This window comes from Anas acuta, chromosome 22 (assembly GCF_963932015.1).
Source record: "Anas acuta chromosome 22, bAnaAcu1.1, whole genome shotgun sequence".
NCBI lineage: Eukaryota > Metazoa > Chordata > Aves > Anseriformes > Anatidae > Anas > Anas acuta.
Window position 1 is genome coordinate 1,939,778 of NC_089000.1, and position 24,552 is coordinate 1,964,329.

At 45.2% G+C, this 24,552-nt stretch overlaps 1 protein-coding gene across 4 annotated transcripts in view; it reads right to left on the reverse strand.

Moving 5' to 3' along the window:
- Positions 1-12,229: 12,229 nt before the first annotated feature.
- Positions 12,230-24,552, reverse strand: part of EPHB2 (EPH receptor B2) — a 115,392-nt gene continuing 103,069 nt past the window's right edge. For all 4 annotated transcript variants that reach the window (XM_068658193.1, XM_068658192.1, XM_068658195.1 and 1 more), the window contains exons 10-16: positions 23,254-23,376; positions 22,636-22,883; positions 21,407-21,622; positions 19,689-19,838; positions 16,481-16,674; positions 15,649-15,804; positions 12,230-14,186 (exon numbers count right to left, since the gene is read on the reverse strand). In XM_068658193.1, the coding sequence (XP_068514294.1) occupies positions 14,078-14,186; positions 15,649-15,804; positions 16,481-16,674; positions 19,689-19,838; positions 21,407-21,622; positions 22,636-22,883; positions 23,254-23,376 (1,196 nt within the window). In that variant the 3' untranslated portion in view covers positions 12,230-14,077. The remainder of the gene's footprint in view (positions 14,187-15,648; positions 15,805-16,480; positions 16,675-19,688; positions 19,839-21,406; positions 21,623-22,635; positions 22,884-23,253; positions 23,377-24,552) is intronic.

The window sequence follows — 24,552 nt, forward strand, 5'->3', positions numbered from 1 at the left end:
CAATCCTGATGTCTGGGAACAGAGACTCTCTTGAGAGGACAGGGAAACCATTCTGGATTTTAAGGTTTCCTTCAAGATGAACTTGACTATGAAGTGTAAATCCAGCTCCATAAATGGGTCCCTGGCCTTCATGCTTCATTCTTGGTTGACAAGCTGAAGTCAGGCCTTCCCTCCAGCTGAGACAGAAAGAATTTACAGCTGTGCCTCCTGTAATTCTGCTCTATCAAAAGAGTATAAAAACACTTAGCATATGAGTAAGTGAGCTGCCATTCTGCCCCCAGAAGTACACACATGTAGGCGGGAGAGGCAATTAAACAGGTTTCGAGCTGTGCAGCATCTCCTGTTCAATCCAGAAAATCTTGGAGCTATCTATGTCTCCTGGGGCAGAAATATAAGTGCTTAAATAATCACGCAGTTTTAGACATCATGATTTAGCCCTTTGGAGCCTGACTTCACATGTGTGTCTGAACCAGGTGGCATCTGCAGGGAGAGCTGAGATGTAATGACAGATCTCCCTCTAATGTCATTCTTTAGGTAAATATCATTTTTGGAACCCTAGACACCCGTGGTAGATTCTGGTTATGCAGCAGTTTTTCATCAAGTGTTTTTCCACTCAAGCTCACTGAGTTATGCATGATTTGTATCAATGTGATGGAAGAAAAATATAAACCACCCAGAAAGCAGTAGGGTGTCTCCATGGAGTGTAGCGGAGAAGCTCTGAGGGAGATTTTGTGCTGCTGTTTGTTGAAAGGAGAGGGGAATGTGAGCCATATATTTCACTGATAATTTCTTACCAGCTGGCTCTCCAGGCAACAATCAGTTACTTGGGGAATGGATGACAGAGGACAGAAACAGCATTATCCTGTAAAATTCCCTTCTTGGGTCAGGAAAGGAAAAGCTTATAGGGTGGTTGTATCAGGTTTATACATGAGACCTATCCAACTGAGATTCCTTTTTAATGGTTTGCTCTGAAAGCAAGGAAGCAGACTGGAAGCAGCCCAGGTAAGACCAGTTTCATGTTTGTCAAGTGGGGTGAGGACCTTCCACTAATTTTCTGTGTGTGCTTTGTAGATGCAGTTGACATGGAAGAACCCAGGTGACTGGGGTCTCGCAACGCTCAACATTACAAGGATACTTTGGGAGAGTGGGAGACCTGATGCAGAAAGTCATGCTTGGAGGAGAAATGGGGTGCTGAGAGGGTTCATGGAGAAAGACTTGGTCATGGGCAAGTCAGGAGCAGACAGGCCCAGACTAATGCACCAACCTGACACTAATATTGCTGAAAATGTGGCTTACTTGGGAAGAACCTCAGGTTTGTTCCCAGAAGCCCTTGGTAGCTAATGCTGACCCTATCATTTATTCAATAGGTTTCCAATAGAGATCAGGTCTTGCTTTAGGTGGAGACAGCACTCTTCCCTGGTGAACTGAAGTGGCCAGTGAGATGGGATATGAGGTTTCATGACAGGAAAGACAAGCAATGCCTTTGTTGTCTTGCCAAGACCCTCCTCTGTGATTGCTCTGCATATGGACTGAGGGCTGGTGTCTGGATGGACAAGCATCAGATGTACTCACTTCCAGATGGCTCAGAACTACCTTGTTCCCAATTTTTGCAGTCCTCCTTCTCCACACACACACTGAACAAGTGGCTTCTGTCCCTAGCTGCTCATAAATTCCAGGGCCTCGAGAAGAATTGTCACCACAGGAAAAATGTTTTGGACCCAAGCACCTTTAGAGCCTTTCCAGAACCCTATGAAAAGAAGCAAACTTACATCTTGTTTGGCTACTTCAAGATTTATCCTGCCAGAAGTAATGATGCTGAGTAATACCTAAATGAAAGACTTGCCTAGTTCATCAGTTTTGTTCTGTTGCTTTCCATTTGTATTTCTGGTTGACAAGTCATTTCAGAGCTGTCATGTAGTGATCATGTGCAGAGACTGGAGCTGGCAGGTTCAGGTCCAGATCCAAAAATTTAGATACACATCCAGCTCCTGCCTTCTAAATGTAACTGTGCAGAAGTGTTTTATGACTACTGAAATATTTACCTCAAAGTTATAAACAAACCTACGGTTCTCCTGAGACATGCATGCAAAAATATCTTTTTCCTTAGGAAAGGAAGTAGGAGGGTGACAGAAACAGACATCACAGGTCTGTGATTGTGAACTAAATTATTGATGTTCTTATTGCAAGTCAAACTCTTTATTGCTGCTGAATGTCAGATTATAATATTTAATGTTCTATAGAGTCTATTTGCTATATTATTCATATTGGTCATCTAAACTACACCCAGTTCTCCCATTGTGTGTGAATTTAAGGGTTGAAGTATTATTGCAGGGAAGAATTTAGGGGTAGTAATTATATTAAGAGCATCAAGTTCATTTCCATAGAATCTGAACTGCAGTGATCATTTATGTAGGTGATTTTATTTATTTACTTTATTTTAACATGCAGGGCTGTGAAGGGAGCAAAAGTTTCATGAAAACAGCTATGATTTACCTTCAGTGTTGGGTTTAAGCAGGAACGTGATTGCTTAGATAATGAATTGCCTTCTTTCCTTATCCTCTTTAAGAATGCGTGTCATTGTACTGGGCAGCTGAAATGTTGTTGGACTAACATACCTCTTGTTCCTTGTCATCCAAGCAACGTCATCACCGAAGTTGTAAGTTCAAAGTTACATAAATGCTTAATACGTGCACATATGATTTTGTGGCATCTTTTTAACTAAAACACAAGTTAATGCAAAAAAAAAAAAAAAAAAAGTGTTATTTTGGATAATTTACAAGTGGAGTAAATGACTTTATTTGCCGATTAATTATTCAGACTAAATCGTGTAAGCCAGCTAAGAGTGATGTGTGTTTATTTTGAAGTCATTTCCCATTAAGCAGGTTCTGGGCATGTTTTCCTCCCTCTAAGAGATCAATAACCTGTTTGTCTAACACAATATTTACACTCAAGCAGGAATCTTGGGAAGGGTAAAAGATAGACAAAGCACCTAGAAAAGAAAGCCACAAGGAAACGCTTTAAACTTTACAATTCACATTTATTTTGAAAAAATGTTTTGTTAAAAATACTCCTACAAAGGCATTGGAGCAGCGGGTTTCTGTTTCCTTTATAAATACATCTGATTTCTTTCTTTATTTATTTTTCTCAGTAACATTGAAAGACATCTGACAAAGCCAGGGGAAGCCCTGATCTGAATGGAAGACACATCCCTGTGTAACAAGGACCTGCACACTATCTCCCCATTCACAATTAAAAAAAATACAAATGTTGTCATGAAAAGTGTTACATTGTCCACAGGGCCATGACCAACACATGGGATGATGAACAGTAGGAAACTAAGGTTGGGGATACTCCTGGAGCCCAGCTGATGGATCCTTGGACCAATGGTGATAAAAAGAGAATTTCACTAGAAATGCTTGTTTTGGAGTAGTTGAAGTTCCACAAAATTCCCCCATCCTACGCTGGCCAAAGCTGTGAGGAGCTCAGAGCCTGGCAAAATTTCCCTATAAACTTCCCTACGATAGAGTCAGTTTCTCCACAACTCTTCCATTCAAGGTTGATTGCTTCCCACTTTGTGTTGGAGGAGCCATGCAAGCACTCCATAGTAATCTAAGGTCCTGACAAGCAGGTGGACTTGTTGCCACAATGCTCAACCTCTCTCTCTCCTACTACAGTACTGCCACCTCCCCAAATCACCTTTCAGCCTTTGGCATAAGCCTTCCCTACAGGACTCTCTTTCTTTCTCCCTTGCCTTGCTAACCTGGGGTCTAGTTGTTGAGCTGGGACGGGTTGTCCCTGCAAGTCTTAGAAACATGGGCTGCTATGTTGGCTCTTCAGTTCCTCAGAAACCTATTGATACACAATATCTGAGGCTGCAGAGGGTAGCTTGGCTATCTGTTCCCAGCTCAGCTTGCATGGAGGTCTTTGAGGTCCTAATTACAACTCATCTGTGTCCTGCTACCCACCACATCTCAGAGAATTGCTTGGCCAAGTGAGTGGTGATCACAGAGTAGAATGAAAACATTTAGGTTGGAAAAGACCCTTAAGATTATCAAGTCCAACCATCACAAAATTACTTAGGACAGCAATTTGAAACACCATGATCATTTCTCCAGCAGGACCCGTTACTGCTTGGCTCTGGCTTCAGTCAACTGAACACTCCCACAAAACTTAGCAGGGTTTCTGTGCTGAGCCAACTCTTCACGAGGAAACAGAAGAAAAACAAACCTACAGCTGCACAGCCCCGTACCAATCTGAAGGTTTCCTTTGCCCTAGGATGAGGCACGACATAACTACGTTGTCAGAGACCTTATGGATATCTTAGTCCTACAGGTTTACAAGTTGAGGGCACGGGTGTTTTATGAAAGACTGGTAGAGAACTCTGAAGCTCAGACTGATGGTTGTGCTCATTTGCCTGTTGGTAAGAGGTAGGGTTGGACCCTTTGCCTTGAACTATTCCATGGGAACATTGACCAAGGATCCTGGCACTCCTGCCCCAGTTTCATAAAAATTTCTACACCCTTCTTCAGAAAGACCTGGGATGTGAAGTGGCTGATGTTTTGAGGGAGGACAGGCAGAGAGGGATGTTTCGTTAAAAGAAATGTAACTGAATAAAGATTTGCTGCAGAGATGTGCTGAGACAGCTCCAAGGAAAAGAGTACCTGGAGTACAAACCCATCCTGTTATTCTATCCTGGGAGAGGGACAGAGGACAAAGAAACAACAAAGCTGAAGAGAGACTTTTTACAAGGGCATATAGTGATAGGACAAGAGGCAGTGGTTTTAAACTGAAGGGGAGTAGATTTAGAGAAGATATTTGGAAGAAACTCCTCACTGTGAGGGTTGTGAGGTGCTGGAACAGGTTGTCCAGAGAAGTTGTGGATGCCTCATCCTTGGAAGTGTTCAAGACCAGACTGGATGGGGTTTGGGGCAATCTGGTCTAGTGGGACGTGTCCCTGTCCATGGCAGGGGGTTGGATTAAGTCCCTTCCAACCCAAGCAGATGTTATGATTCTACACGATGAATATACAAAGCAATGTAGAGAAGAGACAGCAACTGATAGGGGGCAAGCAATAAGAAAGAAAAGGGATGTAAGGTTCACGGTGTGAAAAATGGATGAGGTCACAAAAGGAGGGGATCCAGTAGAGAATATCCTTTTGGGTCTCTCTTTTGGATCACAAGTGAAGGAGCGGATGCAACCTCCCCAGTCCCTGATTTGTCCCACCCCTTTTCCAGCATTAGGACAAGGGGTGTGATGAGATGTGTGGTCTTGTTTGAGGAAGGCCATGATGATGAGGGGAGAAATGAAGCAGTGACCTCAGCATCTGGAGGATCTGGAAGTTCTAGAAGGAGCACAGACTGGCACACTAGAGCTGTGTGTGCCATGGACTGCTCTCTTTGCAAGAGGGGCACATGTTTGGGAACCAAGACACTAAAATTGTCTGACAGTCCATGCTCATGTCTCTACAAACCCTTGACTTCTGCAGTGGCTGTCAGTCTTTATTTCTCTGTACCTCGGTCCTGCGGTAAGCCTTAGCTTGTCTCTAGGACGTGTGCTTTACAGACTGTGAGGTACTCAGGTAAGGTAGGACAGACACAGTGCTCAGTAGAAGCAGGGCTTGCCAGCATGGAAGCTGCAGCCATGCAACTTTGCTTCCTCATATGAGGCTTGGACTACCCCAATTACAATAAAGGCTGTGATTTTCATATGACCCCAGTGCTTCCAGGATCATAAACACAGCAGCTGGGATTTTCAAAGACAAAGAACCATCAGAGAGCTTATAAAACCATCAGCCAGAAGTACGCTGGTTCTTTCCCTTCCAGAACAGAGGAAAGAACAGAGAGTCATACTGGAGATCAGACTTAGAGGGGGCCAAACAAGATAGATCAGAAGAAAATACAAATAGCGTGTCCCTTTCCTCATCTTCCATAGCTTAGAGAGGTCGGCAGGGTGTTAGGACTACACAGCCAGCATCCCTTCTGCCTCAGACAGGATCTTCTGCCACATTCCTGGGCTACTTGGAAGAGCTAAATGAATCATTGCCTGTATCAGATAGCTTTTTATTTATGCTATCAAGGTATCCTAAGAAACATAAGTTTTGTCTGGATCTAACCTGTCCCCAGGACATAAGAGAACAAATTCAGAACTGGCCCAGCACTCACAACTGAACCTTGCACTTCATACCCGACTGTGTCTTGTCCTGGAGGCCCCAACGCTTGGTTTGTGCTCTGGGATGCCTCTTGGCTTTCACTGCAGGCTCCTAGCCCAGCTCTGAATTGCACTGAGACATATTTGACCATTTTAGAAGCTTGTCCCAGGCTTCTTTCCTGAATTTTCATCCTTAAGGCTCTCGTGTATTTATTTGGACTCATATCCATGCAACCAGCAGAGACTGCTCATGCAGGCTGAGCTAATCTCCAACGCAGGTGCAACAGTCTCACTGTCAGAAAACAAACCATGTTAGAAGGAAAGGGAACACTTCTTCCTCCAGCATCTGTCTCCATGCCTCAGGTTCTCTGAACCGGAAAAGAAAGTTGAGACAAGGATGCTTCCACAGGGAGCTTCCACATTCAGCATGATGGACCACCAAGAAACCTTCCCTTTTGTGCCATTACTGCTGCTTGGAGCACTGATGATACGCTGCAGTTGTGAATCCCAGGGATGCCTCGTTACACAGGGAACCAGGAGGAGGAATTGAGTGTTTTCCCCTGACAGGGGTGTACCCCTCTGTCTCCATGTGGAAATCCTTCACCAGAAAAAGCCATAACGTGTCAGTCACAAGATGGTATAACAGCAGTGCTAGTAGGAGTTGTGTCACACACTCCATGCCCCCAGGCATCCATGACCCAGAAAAAAAAACACAGAAGAGGTATTTTTGCATTGAGGATGCTACTACAGATCTTACTTTCACAAATCTGCCGAATCCTCTTTTGAAAGTATCTAATGCTTAGCATCAACATCCTGCAGCAGTGAGTTCCAGCATCAATCACTGTGCTTTGTCACAGCATATTTCACTTCACCTGTGGCCCTTTTATTGTGAGAAATAGTGACTACTTCTTACTCACCTTTCTCACATCTTCCCTGATTTAATGGCATGAAATTTCATATCATCGTTTGCCTCTGTCACACCTAGAACCAAAATCTATTTAGTCCCCTCTCATACTTCCAAAGTCTTCTGGCTGTTCCTGTGGCCCTTCTTTGCATATTTCTTAGTTTCTGTGTATCCCTTTGAGAATTAAGTACATCAATACATTCAGTACTGGCCCATAATATCATCCTTATGTGCAGACCATTGGGTGCTAATATCTGTTAGCAGAGACTTTGCATTCATTCTCAGAAAAGACCAAGCAAGGGTGTGGATTTGCCACACTACGTGGCTCAGGGTGGTGTCCACAATGCATGAGGACCTCTTCAGGTGGGTATGGTGCTTTTGGCATCCTCTATTTTACAAACTCCTAAGCCAGCTTGTAGACCACAGATTGGAGCCAACAAGAGGGCAGTGCAGAAGAATTAGTTTGGGGGAAAAGTGGGATTTGACTGTCTCTTTTAACCCCAGGCTAGGATAACATGCTTCCTTGAACTCCTTCCATTAGTTTTGCTAACATAGCTGTTTGGCTGTTAAAGACTCATTAAAGATTATTTCTTTACCTCTTAGACTTCGTAGAGTTATCAAAGGACACAGTATGCTATTTGTGCAGGAACTCAAGACTGGCCCTAGAGGTAGAAGCAGAAGCTACAGTTAAGACAACTGATAAATTCCTGAAATTTTCTGGAATGAAACAATGGGAAAAGGATCAAGCAAATTTTTTTTTTTTTTTTCAAGAAAAAAAAAGAGCTTCTGAAAAATATGAGGCACATGAGGTTAAGTCCTCTGGCTTGTTGAATGGCAGTCGTGGACCACAAAAACAGTCCATGGCTAGACTAAAAATGATTCAGTGATCAAACCATATTACTTAAGTGGGACTGCTGCTGCTCTCCTACAAAGCACACGAGTGCAGAGAAGTGCAAAATTCTTACAGAACTGAGAACAACAGAAACTGCTGAATTATTTGTAGGACAGCACCGAATGAAAATTAAGACAAACACAGATTTGAGGGGAGCGAAGACCTCTTGATTCTATCCCTAAATTTCTGCAACTTACATTAGACAGTAGAATGGGTAGCACTAACACAGAGAGAGAATAGTAAAGTAAATTTCAGAAAATAATTGCAAAATGCAGGGAGCTTTCTAGGACTATGGAATGCATCACATTATGAAAGTAAACACACACAGAAGTGGTGTCGTGTCTTTGGGAAGTGTTCAATAGCTGCAATAAGCAAAATCATCCTGGAGAATTCTAAAAATGAGGCCAAAATGAGTCTGAAGAGAGAAAAAAAAATATTTTGCATAGTAGGAGAACTCCAGTAGTTCTCGGCAATGACAAGATGAAATCAGTGCATTGAATTGTGAACATGGTGGAACCAACATCATAAGCAGGCGGGACTGGTGCTCAAGTCACAGACTAAAGATCCAGGGCAGAATCATGGAAAGAAAGCAGACTGAAATTTTGATGACATGTAATTTGGTTCAATTGTCTGATATAAAGGATTGTTGATCCTAGAGCTGAAGGCATGTCAAGCACTAGCTTCACTAAGAGATCGCGGCATAGAAAGAGGGGAACACAGCAAAGAAATTAAATTTTAGGATGTCTTTTATGACATTGGATAACTGCCAGCAGACTGTAACAATGAAGTTGGTGCAATGTTAGTTGTTCTTAAGACATTGAAGGGGGAAATGATGAATACTATATGTGAAGAACTTGTAAAATTTTTCAAGATGGAAAAGACCTACGTTAAATCAGTCTCAAGCCAGACACACAGAAAGGAAGATGAAATGCATTAAAGAAATAGACTCAACTACAACAAACTGGACAACAGTGTTACTTCCAGGCACTTTGGATTCATAAATCCAAGACAGCCACAGATTTATTATATTGTTAGAGGATACAACTGATGCAGCAGAATTCAAGCCCTGATTGCAGGTTTCATACAAATCAGCCTAGAAAATTTACCAAGACGTTTTCTCAGCTGCTCAAATGCACCAAGAGGTTTTCTCTACAGGCCTCTGCTAATCTGCAGCATGACCATTATTGGGAAGAATCTTTCCTTGGACACCAATACAAAGAATGACTTCAAGGGGTGTGGGGAAAAAAAAAAAATATTCGCGTAGCCAGCACCTACTACAAAACCTCTCTTCTTAGCTCATGAATGCCGGATCAGGAGCCATCCCTGCACTGGACAGCAGCCACTTTATGGGAGGTTTTTGAAGCCAGAGTCCATGAAGGTGTAGCCCTGCTTTCTCCCTAGCCCTACACAGGATACGATGGTGTGTATCTCCCTGCACATGGAAACACGGGTGCATGCTGTCAGCACAAACAAGGCTCTGCTGTACCATGACTGCCATGGAGTTGGGGGATAAAACTCTTCACATTTGAATCGTAATACTGAGGTAATAACTGTATAATTGCTAAACCCTGTGACAGCAGCATTTACCCAGATTACACAGAAGGTTGCTGCCGGTGGAAGCTACTGCTTGGTAAAGGGAATACCACGGCGAGAAGCCAGACCGTAACAAGCAGATCCTCAGCTGCTGCAAGACACAAATCGCCATCAAGTTTGTGAAGGGTAGACCTGGGATTTTAGGGGTGGTGGTGGTAGAAGATAATTTGTGGAGGGGCAGTGCAGTACATAGTGCCTTGTGCCTGTGTCCCCACAGCTCGTGACTCCTGGCAGTGCTCTATCTTGAAAACTCATTTTTCATTTTGCCTGGCTTACAACTTCGCTGCTAGTTCCAGGTAAAGGGCTGGTGGCAACTGTTGAAAATGACCCATAAAATATAGCACTGTGGTGATTCTTTTACCTTTCTATTATCCATATATGCTTTGCTTTCCTCACTCTGCTCCCTGATGCTCTATAAGATTTGATTTTATCACTGGCCAACTAATACAGTATTTTCATCTTAATGGCCTGGTCAGCTCTTCTGCTGGATGCCAGCACAAGACATGGGTGACCTTCAGCAACAGATGGCAGTAGAAAACAGGGGAGAAGAGTAGGTCTTGAAGCTAGCTTGAAAGGTGGAAGGAAAATGTGATAACTGCAACAAGATGCCTGAAAAAATCTCATTGTGATGGTTTTTGTTACATGCACATGCACCATAGTATTTCACAGTGTAAATGTCACGTGTCTTCCCCTTGTTACTTGTTCTCCACATGAAGTTGAATTTTGCCATTAGACTCATATTTCCCAGCAGCACAACTGATACTCATGAAATAAAATCATTAAAGTCATTTTGGTGACTGCCACCAACTGCAGCATCCACCAGAAGCATTTACAACCAGAGCACTTTACAGGAGCCTGGTTCCTCATCCTCTCCGAAAAGCTGGAAGGATGCAGAAAACTGAAGTATTTTATGGATCGTTTCTATTTTAGGTCCAATTCACCGTTAGTCCTTCACAATCAGATACAGACTGATATGATGCTAGCAGTGCCTGGTAATCAGATGGAATGTGTTACTCGTTACATGTGATTTTGGTCAGAGGACGAGATAAAAGATGTGCTCTCTCTGTCCCAGCTGCCATGGCTTTGGTGCGTTGTGGCACTGAGCTGTGTGGTCCCATCCTTCACAGTGGCTTGGGTCTGGTAGGTAGATGTGTGTGATGCTAGCCAGTGAGGAGATTCAGTGCATTAAGAAAAAAACGTCTTCAAATGACCTGAAGTGTCCTTCCAAGCCCTGTCTGACAGTGGCTGGCTCTGAAGGGGGATCCTGCCTGGCCGTTGCTTGTCCTTGGTGCGTGCAGGCGTGTAGCAGAGGGTGCAGAGCAGTCAGGAGCTGTCTGGGAAAGAAAACCGAAGGGGATCGTGCACTCCTTCCACATGGCTGCCCCACAGGAATTTGCTGGTGAGTTTTCTGGGCAGACAGCTCTCCTTGTACTGCAGAGCTCCCTCGCACAAAAAGTAGCTGGCTGGCTGTGGGCTGGCAGCTTGGCGCAGCCTGGCCTGCCACCAAACAGCTTCAGACGTGCCTTGGGGAAAGACATGCCTTGGGGACCTGGCAGCTGTGAACTGTTAAAACAGAAACAGAGCAGCTACGCTGTGGAAGAGGCACACCATGAGAGCAGTTCTGTGGGACAGGGGGTGTGGAGAGGAATTTTTTTTTTTCTCTGTGTGCCCTCTGACAACACCGTAGCTTAGTTGGCACCATCAATGTTTTGCATGCTGCTCTTTAAAACTGAGTTTGTTTCCTGGTTTCAGGAGCAGCGGTTTTTGAACACAAGGGCATTCGAAGCGTCCCTTCAGCTAGATACACACATTAAAGCAGACTGGCTATAGGACAGGCAGCCCAAATGTCCAGGCACCACCTGCATACAACACACCTATTGCCCACTCACCCTGAACTCTCTCCACTTCTGCCCTAAAGCAGATAATAGGATATAACATTGCTGTCAGAGGGCACGCAATGTAGTTACTGGGAGCAGAACACATCCCAAAGCCCCCAGCACACATCTGCTGCTCATGTTCATCTGGTGACTACAGATGTACTTTTGGGTGCAAGAGCAGGGAAATACAATATACAAAAGAAAATGCAATCCACCAGTACAGATCTAACACGAATAGGAGCTGGGTGGAAAATTCCTTCAGTTAAGGCCCCTGCTGATGAAGCTGTGCACCAAACATTTGGACAGCGAAAAAACTAAGCAGAGAAGTAACTCATTTGCAGGGAATGGTCTCCTGCTACTCATATGTGCTTCATCATCTGATCTGGTCTGAAAGAAGAAAATTATAAGTACTTTAAAAATGGCCTCACATATTGCAAGCAGTCTAGGGAGATGCTATCTGATCACAGAGGTCTAGACAGCCTGGGAGTTTCATCTACAGACTTCCTCTTGGATTCAGCTCCTGGAAAATACAGCAAACCAGCTCCCAACGCACATGCCTTCAAACACTCCATGCTGCTGAAACTGAGTGAAGAACCCCACGAATGACATGGCAATGGCAGACAAGAGTTTGTAAATTCACGTTATATGGCCAGGAGATGTGTGGAAATACGCCACAAATGGCCAGGGGAAGGTGGGTGGTGGTAGGCATGTTTCAGAAGATATGAGATGGTGCTGAACAGGGATAACTAGTCCAATTATTCTCATTTGTATTTCCCCTGCACTTGGTTGGTGGTATTTACACATACCAAAGACCTGTTGAGTAACTAAAGTATTTATTTCAGTTATTTATAAATCCGCTGACTGGCCATTCAGCTTCAGCCGTGGCATTTTCCTCCAGAGACCTGGGCTGCTAGATGAGTTTTTTTCCTTTGCTCGCCCAGGTTCTCCAAGAGGCAACTGGCTGAGACTGAAGCCGTCTCAGAGCCCCCAGTGCATTGTCCAGCGAAGGGACTGCGTGTCCAAAGTGCACAGAGCACATCCACAGAGTTTGGTTACTGTAGTGAGGCATCCACAACCTAGCAGCTAATACAATTCAGGCTCGGAGAAACTGTGTGCTAAGCTCCTCTTAGAGGACCAGGCTTACCCTGCTTTTCTGTGGTACATGCACCGACCCACTTCTGACACTTTTCTAAGCAGTCAGACATCTCCAAGGGGCTCTGGCAGCCAGCTGTGGAGTCACCGTTCCCTCCCACCACACATCTATCCTCCCCCGTCTTTCCCTCCCCCCTGTAAAACAAAAACAAAAAACAAACAAACAAACAAAAAAAACCCTTCTGTGATGCTGCTCATCATTGCACCAGCAACCTTGCATTGAGCAGGTGGTCACTTCATCTCGGTGAACAACTGGAAACCCAACAGTTAGAAACATCTGTCAGGCCACGACAAATTGCAAAATAACAAACAAGCAAACATGAGGAAATGTGCATATAAAAAACTTATTCTCCTGGCATATTGTCAATAAGCTGCATTTTTTTTCCTTCCACAAGGAAAGGATTTAAGTTCTTGAATGATATGACGCTTGGAAATGTCATTTCCTTCTCATTAAAAAAAAAAAAAAAAAAAATCCAACCCCAAACTCACAAATTGGTGTTAACAAAGCAATGTAAAAGGACAATTCTCCCAACAATGACAACCAAAAAATAAAGGTACACGTCAGCATTTGTAATCAAAATCTACTACATACTGTACTTGGGAAGTCTTCTGGGAAAAGATCATTGGCATCGAGTGAGGACATCACTAAAAGTCTTGTGCATATGATATGTATGAAACAATGATGCCATTGGAGGGTGGATGGACGGACCCTTAGGAAACTGTCACTCACAAAACTGTTCCATGACAAGAGAAAATAAGAGATGTAAAAAGGACTGGTTTTCCCCATTCCCCACCCCCACCCAAGTGTTACAGATTCCTTCTCATTTGTCGGAAACAGCCTCTTCTAGTCTCAGTTTACTTGTTTAAAAAAAAAAAAAAAAAAAAAAAAAAAAGAATGTCTTCAGCTTCTGAAGAAGTCCAACGATTTCTGAGATGCACTTGGTTCCACAACACCAGAGAGCTTCAGCTCTGCTCTCTTTCCTCTTTGATTTGCTAACAGGGGCTTTCAGAAAGTACTGCCGGCTGCAGGACATCCCCAGAGCTGCCACTCCATGTGAGAAAGAGAAGTGCTTCTCGGGATCTATCCTCGCATTCATCTTCTTGAAAACGTCTCATTGCTCCAGAGGTGTCTGGGCCCAGCTGCAGCAACTTTGTGCAAGAGGAAAATAGATGAAGCTGCTCTATTCTCTTCCTTTGGAGACTCCTGGTCTTGGAGCCCTTTTCAAGAATGCAATTGCTTTATTATTATTTAAAAATAATTGTCTGTCTGTCTGTTTTCAAAATAGTTGTCTTTTTTTTTTATTTTGTTGTTCCCTTTTTCCATTGTTTAAATTCTAGAAGCTCTTGGAGACTATTCATTGTTGATGATAGGGCATTTCTTCCTGTTGCCATGATCCTCAGAGCAGCTGCCTGTCTCTGATCCATGCAGAACACTCAAGAACTAGAGCTCAGACATACAGGGGCAAAGGGGAGCAGGGCTTCAAGGAAGCGGAGCATGAGGACACGTTGATATCAAACCTCCACAGACTGAATTTGGTTCATCTGTGCTCTCATCACCTGGATACTGTTCAGAATTTTCTTCTGGTGTCCTGCTAAAGTGACCCCAACTCGCAGAATGTCCCTTTGGGAGGAAAGAAACAAACACAGCATATCAGAACAAACCAGAAAGTACATGAGAACAAGCCATGACCACGGATAGATGATGGAAAGCAGCCCAGCAATCACATCCACCAGCTCCCTCTGCACCCTCAGCTGGATCCCATCTGGCCCCACGGACTTGTGACAGTCCAGGTGGAACAGCTTGAACTCTAATCATCTCTATTATTATGTCCAGCCAAGCAGGTGACAAATGTGGAAGAGACATGGGAAGGAGCTGAGGGTCCTCTTTTGATTGTGTTGAAGGCACATGGTAGGGACTTGGAAGATATTGTGAAGGACACAGTGAGGTACTGGGAGAAATAGCATTAAGGGACACTGATCATGTCCACGAAAGATGCAGACCTCATTAGCTGGGCTGCCTGCAATATGTCTATTAGATAATATCACAAATAGAACCCACAAGATTCAGCAGAGTTGGGCTGAGGTGTGGGTGTGATGTCCTAGTTTGATCAAAGTTCTTCATATTTTGTGGGCCCTCTTCCTCTTGTATGAACACAGCCTATAGTGTGCCAAAACCATCCCCAGGGCCTTGGGGCTGTACCACGGATACACTGAAACAGCCAGAATTGCCATGTGAATTTCCCGGCAGGAAATAAGAACAGAAAGCCAAAACAAGATCAGTTTGGCTGTTTCTGTGAATGGATTCTGATTGAGTGGTAGTTTTAAAGTGTGAAAATAGGCACCAAATCCAATAAACATTCCAAGTTACTATGCACAGAGACATCGTAGCACTTACTGATGCCTTCAATGCTTGGCGCTTTCTCAGGAAGGATTTCTAAATCTAACTGCAACCAACTACAAATCTTCCCCAGAGGCATCAAAGCCCCACTTAATCCCAAGAGATTTCAAAAACCACCACAACTGGATTTCAATTGCCTGCTCCCTCTGAAGAACTTGCTAAAATTTTGCCAGTGAGGAAAGTTTGAGTGGATACAAGACAATTTAGACCAAAGTGAAACCACATGGAATTTCAGAGGCCTTTCCTAAGGAGAAATTTGTTTGCCGCGTGTTTGTTTTCATTGCCAATAAACCAAACATGCAAGAGGATGTTGGGGTCTTAAAGTGTTCTCCAGTAGCTGCAGAACTGCCTGATGCCAGCCTGAAATCTCCATTTGTCACACGTGGGGGCTTTGGAGACCCTCATTATTGTTTTCATTTTCATAATGGTGACATGCAATGTGGAAGTGAATTCTGCAGATACAGAGCTACACACACAGTCTGGACACAAGACAGTGTGTAGAACACAGACATTTCTGCAGAAACAGAATAGACAAAAAGTGGGTTCATAAGGTAACAAATTCTATAAAAGTAAAACTACATCATATAATAACAATAATAATAGTAAAAAATCTATTAATGGCCAATTGTTGGTAAACTACTGAGACTTTTCCTTGTACTTTGGGACCTGAAGCCTGGGCACTTACTCTACGCTCATCTGCGATACTATGTCAAAGGTGGTGAAGCCAGCACTGGCAAAGCTCTCTTTGTACTGGCTCATCTTGATGGCATCCAGCCACTCATCCACAGTGTTGAAGCTGGTATAATCTGGGATTGTGCGGTCAAGTAGAGGGAGATTAATCCTGAAACACAGAAATAGAGAACGATCAAAACAAGCAATGATAAGCGTGTGTATTTCTGTACCCTCCATTAGCTAGAAGGATGTGGACCAGCAGCATTCATAGTGCCTGCACTGCAGTAAGCACTACCACCCACGCCATCCTGCTGAAGCAAGGACTGTGCAGAACACCAGCGAAGCCTGTTTCTGGATCAGTTTGTAAAGGAAAGTATGGAGCTATCAAAGACCATGGGATACAACTCTCAAATCGTGGCTGCACAAGGGGGTAAATGCACTCCCAGAATTGCGCCAGTGCTTCCCATAAGTTGCTGCAGTCCTCACCTCTGTTCTTGGGAAACATCATACTGTTTGATGAGGCCTTACTTGCCTCCACTGCATGCAAGACTGGGCTACAAGAGCATCCATACCCATCCATCAATCACATGTACATGAAACCATGACGCTCCTCTAACTGTGCAGAGGACCTTGTCCAATTCAATAAACTCTCTGTGTTCCCAGAAATCTAAGCTGGCCAGAGAGACACAAGAGCGACTTTGACATCCTCCCATAAAGGTCCAAACTACACAGGTCAAGCAGCCTCTACAACAGCTAGCTCAGAGAGATGCAGGGATAGTGCCCACCAGGCCACAAAGGACGGTAGATCTGCAAATAGAAGCCAAAAGACAAGATAAGATGCATACCCAGAGGAGAGAGGTGCCATGGCTTTCAGGCTATTAGGATTTCGGATCATTTTATCTAAAGTGTTGACAATTTGCCCAAATTTCGGTCTGTGGTTTCGGTCCTTCTGCCAACAGTCAAGCATTAGCTGATGCAGGGCATTTGGACAATCCATGGGGGGTGGCAGCCGATAGTCCTGCTCAATTGCATTTATTACCTGTGACAAGAGAAAAAGAGATCAATACAGTGGCAATAACATCTTCATCCCTGAATGGAGGAGGTGGCCAAAGAGGCACTTATTTAATTCATAATGTTCCTTTTCTCAGCTCCTGAGGGTGACTGTCATGGCCAACCACCGTGCAACAGGGCTGCTCTGCACACACTTACTGTAGCCTATTTCAGCAAACTACTCTTGTAGCAGCACAATACCCTCTAACTCCCAGCCCTCCTCATGTCATCTCATGAGAGAGAGTTCATGTTCTCGTCTGGGTGGGCACTCTGTGGCCAAGCACCATGTTTATATCAGGGTACATCACACCACACCATTGTAACTCACAGGGAGAACAACCCCATCTAGGAAAGGGGTTGCTCTTAAGTGAGTTAGGACCAGGGAAGCCGTCCTTATTTTCCTTTCTCCACTGCTGCTTTCGCTCCTGCATACACTCCAACCCTTCCATGCAGAAGTGTCATGTCCCTGGGCTGAGTGCACTGAACCAGCAATGAGAGCTGGATCTCTCTACAGACCTTTGTGCAACAGACTGGAGCGCAGCTTCATCCACACAGGTGAGTAGGACAGACACCTGGGTCAGCAGAGCCACATGCAGAAGAACTTTGCTATGGCATGCAGGGAAGGGTTGGAGCACATCTCACCTACGCCAAGCTACAGCTCTGTGGGCCAACACAAGAAGGTTTTGCCTGCCACTTGTCTGATCTTTTCTACAGGACCTGGGAAAATGCATGGTCTTGCCATGTTCAGTGGAAATAGCACATGCACAAGATTAGAGGATCTTCTTCAAGAGGAACCCCAGCTCCCTGTTCTGCATGCACAGCCCAAAACCTCCCCTGGGTGATCAAGGAAGACAGAGGTCCATGGTTTCTTCCAGGGGCATATGTTCTCTTGACAGAGGAATGTGACAGACCTTCAACTCCCTTCCCTCCTGGCTTTATGCATCATAGGGTCATACACACAGAAGGGGCATTGAAAGAAAAGCAGAAACTTTGTACATTAGAAACAGGCTTTTTCATGGCAACAAAAAAACAGAAACAAGGATAAAAAGCAGAACGGAGGATATTTCAGTAACTGAAATCAGGGACAACACTTTGAAATGACGAACTCTTCATGGGGATGATAAAAAAGGGGAAAGAACTGAAAGAACCCCAACAGGGCTGGTAGAATGACCTTGATGTCTCTATCTGGTCTCACTACTTGATCAGGGCAGCCACAGCTTTGTTCAGATATGTCTTGCACACTACTAAGGACAGAAATCTCCTTACTTGCCTGGTGAGCTACCCCAAGGCTGTAATGCCTTCCCGTGGAAGGACAGTCATATCCATACAGCAGCACGAATATGTTGTTGAGCAGGAAGGCTGCACAGAGAAAGTGGAGGACACTGCAGATGGGAGCAGGGAAGGGGTGATACTGAGAGTGCTGTGGCAGTAGAAAGCTGCCACTCCAAGGGAGGGTAAGTGGAAGATCCACGGCAGGCAGTCTGGGGTGAGAAGTGGGGTATTTTGAAGGGCTGAAGATGGATTGTGGCTTCAGGAAGAGGATAGAGTAGAGTGCTCCACGCATTGTGCTTAGCCAGGATGCTGGGCAGGCTGATCCAAGACAGCTTGGGGCTGGCACTGCTGCTGTCCACATGTGCCAGATGGAACGAGTCCTTCTGCCTCTCCTTCCTCCAAGAGGCAGCGCTGGCTGGATAAGAAGGTGACCCACTGGGCCTGTGAAGGCCTAACCTGAGAAATCACTGCTGTGGGTTGCGAAGCTCTTGGCTCCCATTCAGGGACTCTCCTGAGAGGTGCAAGCTGTCCCCTCTCCCAGCTCTCTCTCTGGATGGTGGATCCATCTGAGACAGGAGGGGAGGGAGAGCAGGGGAGAGCAGCTCTGGGGAGACGCAGACATCAAGCACTTGGCTCTGACATTGACTGCATAATTTCCCAAGAAACCTCCTGCCTTGCAGCCAGAAGACACATCCCGCAAGGGGGCACAGGCTGCTCTCTCTATTCTCAATCCTGCCACCCCAGGCACTCACACCATAGGGTCAGGAGGCTAAACTACAGTGAGTATGTGCCATGTGCTAACGTGCAGGGCGCACCAGCAGCAATTAAGTGGTGACAGCCTCTGGGGCACGATGCTCTGTGGCACAAGCAGCGGGAGAAGAGGCTGGGGAGGCCTCCAGGAGTGGACAGCAGAGTGCCGAGCATACAGAGGGATACCATGGTAGGGAGAGGAGCAGTAACATTTGTCTGCAGTAAATGCTTGAAACTGCAAGTGGTAATGAAACCCTAATGTGAATGGGAAGGAAATTGGCATTTCGGAGAAGGCCATAACTTCTAACACCCTTCTTTGTGGCCAGAGAATTGAGACAAAAACCTTTTCAAGTATGCCAGGGGCTGGGACAAGGCCATGTACAGCAAAAGGTGCTAAAATATCATCTGCTTCAGGCATTAGGGACTCACTTGAGCAATTAGAGCACCACAAAATTGGGGAATTTGCCCTTCTCTGAAGAAACCTGACATAGTGTGGATGGAGTTGTATTGACCTGAAAAATGTCTAATTTGCCATTCAGGTGGGAGGAGTTGTGAAACCGGGTGGGAGCTTGGGTCTTACTCTCTTTTCCTGTAAGGCAGGGAAGCCTACAAATTCAAGAGTCCACAGATGGGTGGACTTGGAGGTGCTTCAGGAGCTGTCATGTCAGTGGAAACTTTTATTTTTTTAACTGTCTCCTCCCTTTCCTCCCAGGTATCTGTCTGCCATAACTGAGGTTGTTCACATTAATCTGATCCTACTGCAGTAGGGTTTATACAGTCTCTAACTTCTGCGACAGCAGCACAATGGGACCAGAACAAAGGTCAAAGAAAATCCCACTATTTCTTCCAAAGGTAGACACATCTCCCATAACAGGGAAGGTTCTGGACGTGCCATCAGCTGAGTCCAGATATAACCATGCTTTGGCCTTGCAATCTGCTCCTGATTTCAGTATTCCTGCTCCTTGTTTCTAAGTAACTCACATCTTGGTTGGTCATATCCCAGTAAGGCCGCTCTCCATACGACATCACCTCCCACATGACTATTCCATAGCTCCACACATCACTAGCTGATGTGAATTTTCGGTATTGAATTGCCTCAGGTGCTGTCCACCGTATTGGGATCTTTCCACCCTGCAGGAAAAAAAAAAAAAAAAGAGAGAGGATGGTAGCAGAAAAAGAAAGAACAACTGAAAAAGATGTGTCCAACATATTTTCATCCAACTGGTGAAATCCTAGAAGGAAGGGACCTCAGGACTATCCCTAACACTAAATCAGGATGGCCATGCCTTTGTCTAACCAGGTCTTGGCAACCTTCAAGGATGATGATCCCCCCCCAGTTTGTCTGGTGATCTGGTGCAGGGCCGTACCACCCTCTCAGGGAAGAAGCTTTTCCTATTATTCAACTTGAACATCCCAAGCTACATTTTTGTCTATTGCCCCATATGATATCACCTGGTAGCACTGCAAAGAGTTTGACTCTGTCTTCTTCATAACTGCTCTTCAAGTACTGCAGGTCAGCTTTAGGCATCCATTCAGCCTCCTTTTCATTATATTAAATAAGCCCTGCTCCTTCCATCTGCCTACTGCTGTACAGTTATCTTCATCATGCCAAAATGCCTATTGTGCTGGTAGAGTCTTTTGTAGAAAAATGAATGACTATGAAATTAGAAAAATTCAAACTGTTTCTCTTTGAATCTCCCTCCATCATTTTGCTGTCACCTAGCTACCTCAGGAGCAGAATAAAAAGAATTAAAACTTTAGCTTTTAGGTATTCAAGCACTGTTAAAATTCAAAAGAGCTATGCCAGACATCTCACCACTAGCAGCTTCAAAAGACTGGTGAGAGATGATTTCCTACAGATCCTGCTCCAGCTATATCAACACTCATTTCCAAGAAGTCCTATCATAGGCATTGCACTGGAGTGATGCTCTATGCCTTTGCAAAAAAAAAAAGTGGTACGTGGGAAAACTACTGGCTGCAGTCTTACTGAACATGAAAGTCTTCAAATAAGTCCTTGGTCCTGGTACACATTTTGTATTCCAAGACAGGCCACGAGTCCTCAGTGGCATTTGTGTCATTGGTATTGTGGTGTTCCTGGGAAGCTGTTACGTGATCGTGAAGCTGTTTTTGAAATTATTTCTCTCTCTAATTTAGAAAGATTTTCTGTGAGATCAGTGTCTAGTACTGCACGGCTTTGCCCAGCAAGCATTTACACTTCAGTCTGTCATTTCTGGGGCTGAGCCCATGACATGACATGAAAAACGATCATGGCTTCCCAGACAGCAGGACAGCACAGTTGGACAGTAATGGTAAAAATACAGAGACTTGCTGCCCTAGCAACAAATCTGTCAGGGTGGCATCTTGCAGGACCCCAAGCTGGGCCATGCTGGAACGGGATATTTCATTATCCACATCTAAAGGCTTTATCAGAGACATGGATGTGTTTGCAGACACGTTTGGAAGAAGGTTCAGTTATCCATAGACATGGCTACAGAGCCCATCAACAGCCACTGGAATGACAACTGGCAAGAGAAAATCTTTCTTGGTTAATTTAATTTATTTTTGCCATCTGGCACATTATGCCTGTTGTTGGCACCCTGAGAAAAGTCTTCTCAATGTCAACAGGAGATGTCCCCTTTCTCTCTTTCCCTGACTCTTTCCTTCCTCACCCATCCCTCCCGCTCTAAAAGCAGCCTTACCAGTGCACTGGTGTAGGTGGGATCAGAAGTGTCATCCTCCAGAAAACGGGAGAGGCCGAAGTCAGACACCTTGCAGACCAGGTTGCTGTTCACCAGGATGTTGCGGGCAGCCAGGTCCCGGTGCACGTAGTTCATATCGGCCAGGTACTTCATGCCTGCTGCGATACCCCGCAGCATGCCCACCAGCTGGATCACGGTGAACTGCCCATCGTTTTGCTTAGGGGAAAAGGAAAGAATCTGCATGAGAGGAGCAATTCACAGCCTGCCAGGCAAACAGACAGTAGCCTTTGCTTACACCCCATTATGGCACAGCTATACCACAAGCAGCATTAAGTTCCTTCTCAAAGTAAGAGTGTGGAGAGTCAAGAGCTTACAGGGGTTGGAAGTCACCCTCATGTCCTACAAGCATCACTGCCAACGGCTGTTGTCTGATCTCTGCCACACCTTGCACAGAAGAGGCAATCTATTCCTATCAGGTGAATTCAACATCCAGTCAACACAGTGATTTATTCGTCTCAGACTCAAACGTGTAAATATTTAGACACAGCAGCTGGAGTTGAAGCTCTGCTGTGTAAAAGATCTGGCAGAACTCACCTCCATGCCCACAGAGGCAGAGTTTGTAAATGTATCTGTGGGCTTGCATACGTGTAGGCACAGCTGCACGTGCTGTGTCCCCAGCCGTACATCTACCAAAGTGCTGCATTTTGTCATCCTGTAACACATCACCTGATCCACCCACATTCACACCCTGGGAACAATATGCATTTTTATTGATAATCGGGGTGATTCTTGTTTTGTGGCCTGGTTACAAAGGCCTTTGGGCACGCATTTTTATTCGGGTACATCTCACCCCTCACCAATCACAAAACAGGGTGCTCAGCTTTTTCCTTAGGGCGATGCTGTGTAAGATGCACAGAAAGATCTGAAAAGCTAGATTGTCTGTAGAGGGGCCACCAGGCTCCAACATGCTCCACGTGCCTTTTGTATGTGGATTTATGTAACAGCCCTCTGAAACTGAGTGGCACTTCTTTAGCACAAGTGAACAAACACATGTAACATGACAGCTCTTGTGCCACTTCTTTTCCTGAGACCACAGCCCTCTGCAGCATGCAGCAGCTGCCCCAGTGCCAGGAGTTTCTGGGCATAGTTATAGTGGCACAGGGAAGGACCCCCCACTCCAGGTCTCCTCTGGCCCTTCTCTGGGCCTGTGTGCTCCTGCAATCTCATACCCTCAAGAAGGAGTCCAGTGAGCCATTCTCCATGAATTCAGTAATGATCATGACTGGTGAACTCTTGGTTACTACCCCCTCCAGGTGGATGACGTTGGGGTGGTCGAACTGCCCCATGATGCTGGCCTCGCTCAGAAAATCCCGTCTCTGCTTCTCTGTGTAGCCAGACTTCAGCGTCTTGATGGCCACGAAGATCTCTCTCTTGCCGGGAAGCTTGAGATGCCCACTGCACACCTCACCAAACTCCCCTGTGAACAGAGAGAAACAGGTAGGGCTTGTTGGCCTTTTGGATCTCTGCCTTCCTCCCTGAGGGACCCCGTTCCTAAGGGACCCCGTGAGGAACACCCCTGAGCCAACCACTGCTTTGGATTTCCTCCTTCGTGCCACAGCAAAGGCCTCCATCCTTTGGTGAGGAGTGTTGGACACTGTGTGCACACAGGAATTCCTTGTCTCCAGCACTGGGTGTCCTCCGGAGACCACCAGTCCAGGCAGGCTAAGTATAAGACCTTACTTACAGTAGTTTTCCCACTAAATGGAAGGCTAAATCCTCACCGAAGTCTGAGACCACAAAGGAGACTGTGCTGCTGAGGGGCAGCCAGACATGCACAGTTTACCTACCTGCCCCAATCACTTGCTCAATTTTCACACACGAGATATCGATTTCTTTTGCAAATTCCCTGACAGCCTCATTGGGATCTTCGTAGGTAAATGGATCAATATAAATCTTCATCCCTGGAGTCACTGCATAAAGGTGAGAGAGAGTCAGACAGACACAAATGGACAAATGGCTGGCATCAAGGACTAGAGAAACCTATTTGTGTACATGGGGTTGTGTGCACACGCATGCATGTGTGGGCAGGTTTGTGTGTGTGTGTGTTTCTGTGCACAAAGATGCGTGTCCATGAAGTGGACCAAAATGCTGTTGATGATGAGGGTCTCTTTTTTTTAACCTCAGGAAGTTGCATAATCAAGGGTGTGAAGCAGACACAGCAAAGAAGTTTGAGAAACAACATGCAGAGCCAGGTTTGCACAGGCCTGGCTTGTAATAAACATTGGGCCCACAGTTAGCACACAGCAGGGAGCTATTGGCCTTTCTATACTCACTTTTCTGGGCTCTGGCCAGACCCCAAATTGGGAGTCCTGTAGAGAAGAGACCACAACTCACTAAATAAGGAGCCCAGCACAGAACCAGTGGCACAGCTCCCAGGTCCACGTGTAGGGTGCTGGTCAGACCCATTCAGGCGAGCTGCTGCAACATAAAGGCTTACAGACTCCCTGTGCCTTGGCAATCTGCTAACCAAAAGCTGTAGCCTTTCTGCAGCAGTCACTGCTGGGAATCTGAGGAGGGACTATGCCTCGTATCGGTGTCTTGAATGACGATATGGCTAAAATGCACCCCAGGCCTGTTAACAGTTCATCTGGTGGCATCTAGCCTATTCCAACAGTTGTGAAGGCACAGCTATTAATGCCATCCCAGCCTGAAGCTGTCATGTTACACACCAGACCCTGGGAGAAAGTGTGAATGTATGTTTACACATGCAGCAAGGACTGACAAACAACTGAGAGTTGCATTTACATAATCTTTCTTGAAGAGTGTCATTTTTACTGGTAAGTTACAGCAATGCAGCCAGAACACTGCTGTTCAGGCACGGAGTTGCAGTTCAGTACCCTGCCTTTCAGAACATTTTTCCAAGGTAAATGCAGAAACAGCAGTGAGTCCTGTGCAGAAACATTACTGATTTACTACATGCACAACCATTTTCTGAATAAGGCCCAGGTCTGTACAGGAACAAGGTATAAAAAGGAGAGAAATCCTGAAGCTTTAAGTATAATAATGTAAACAATAACGGAGATATGGACAAAGCAGAATTTCAGTGATCTCTAGTGAGGGAGGAAAAAGCCATTGGAGAGGGCATG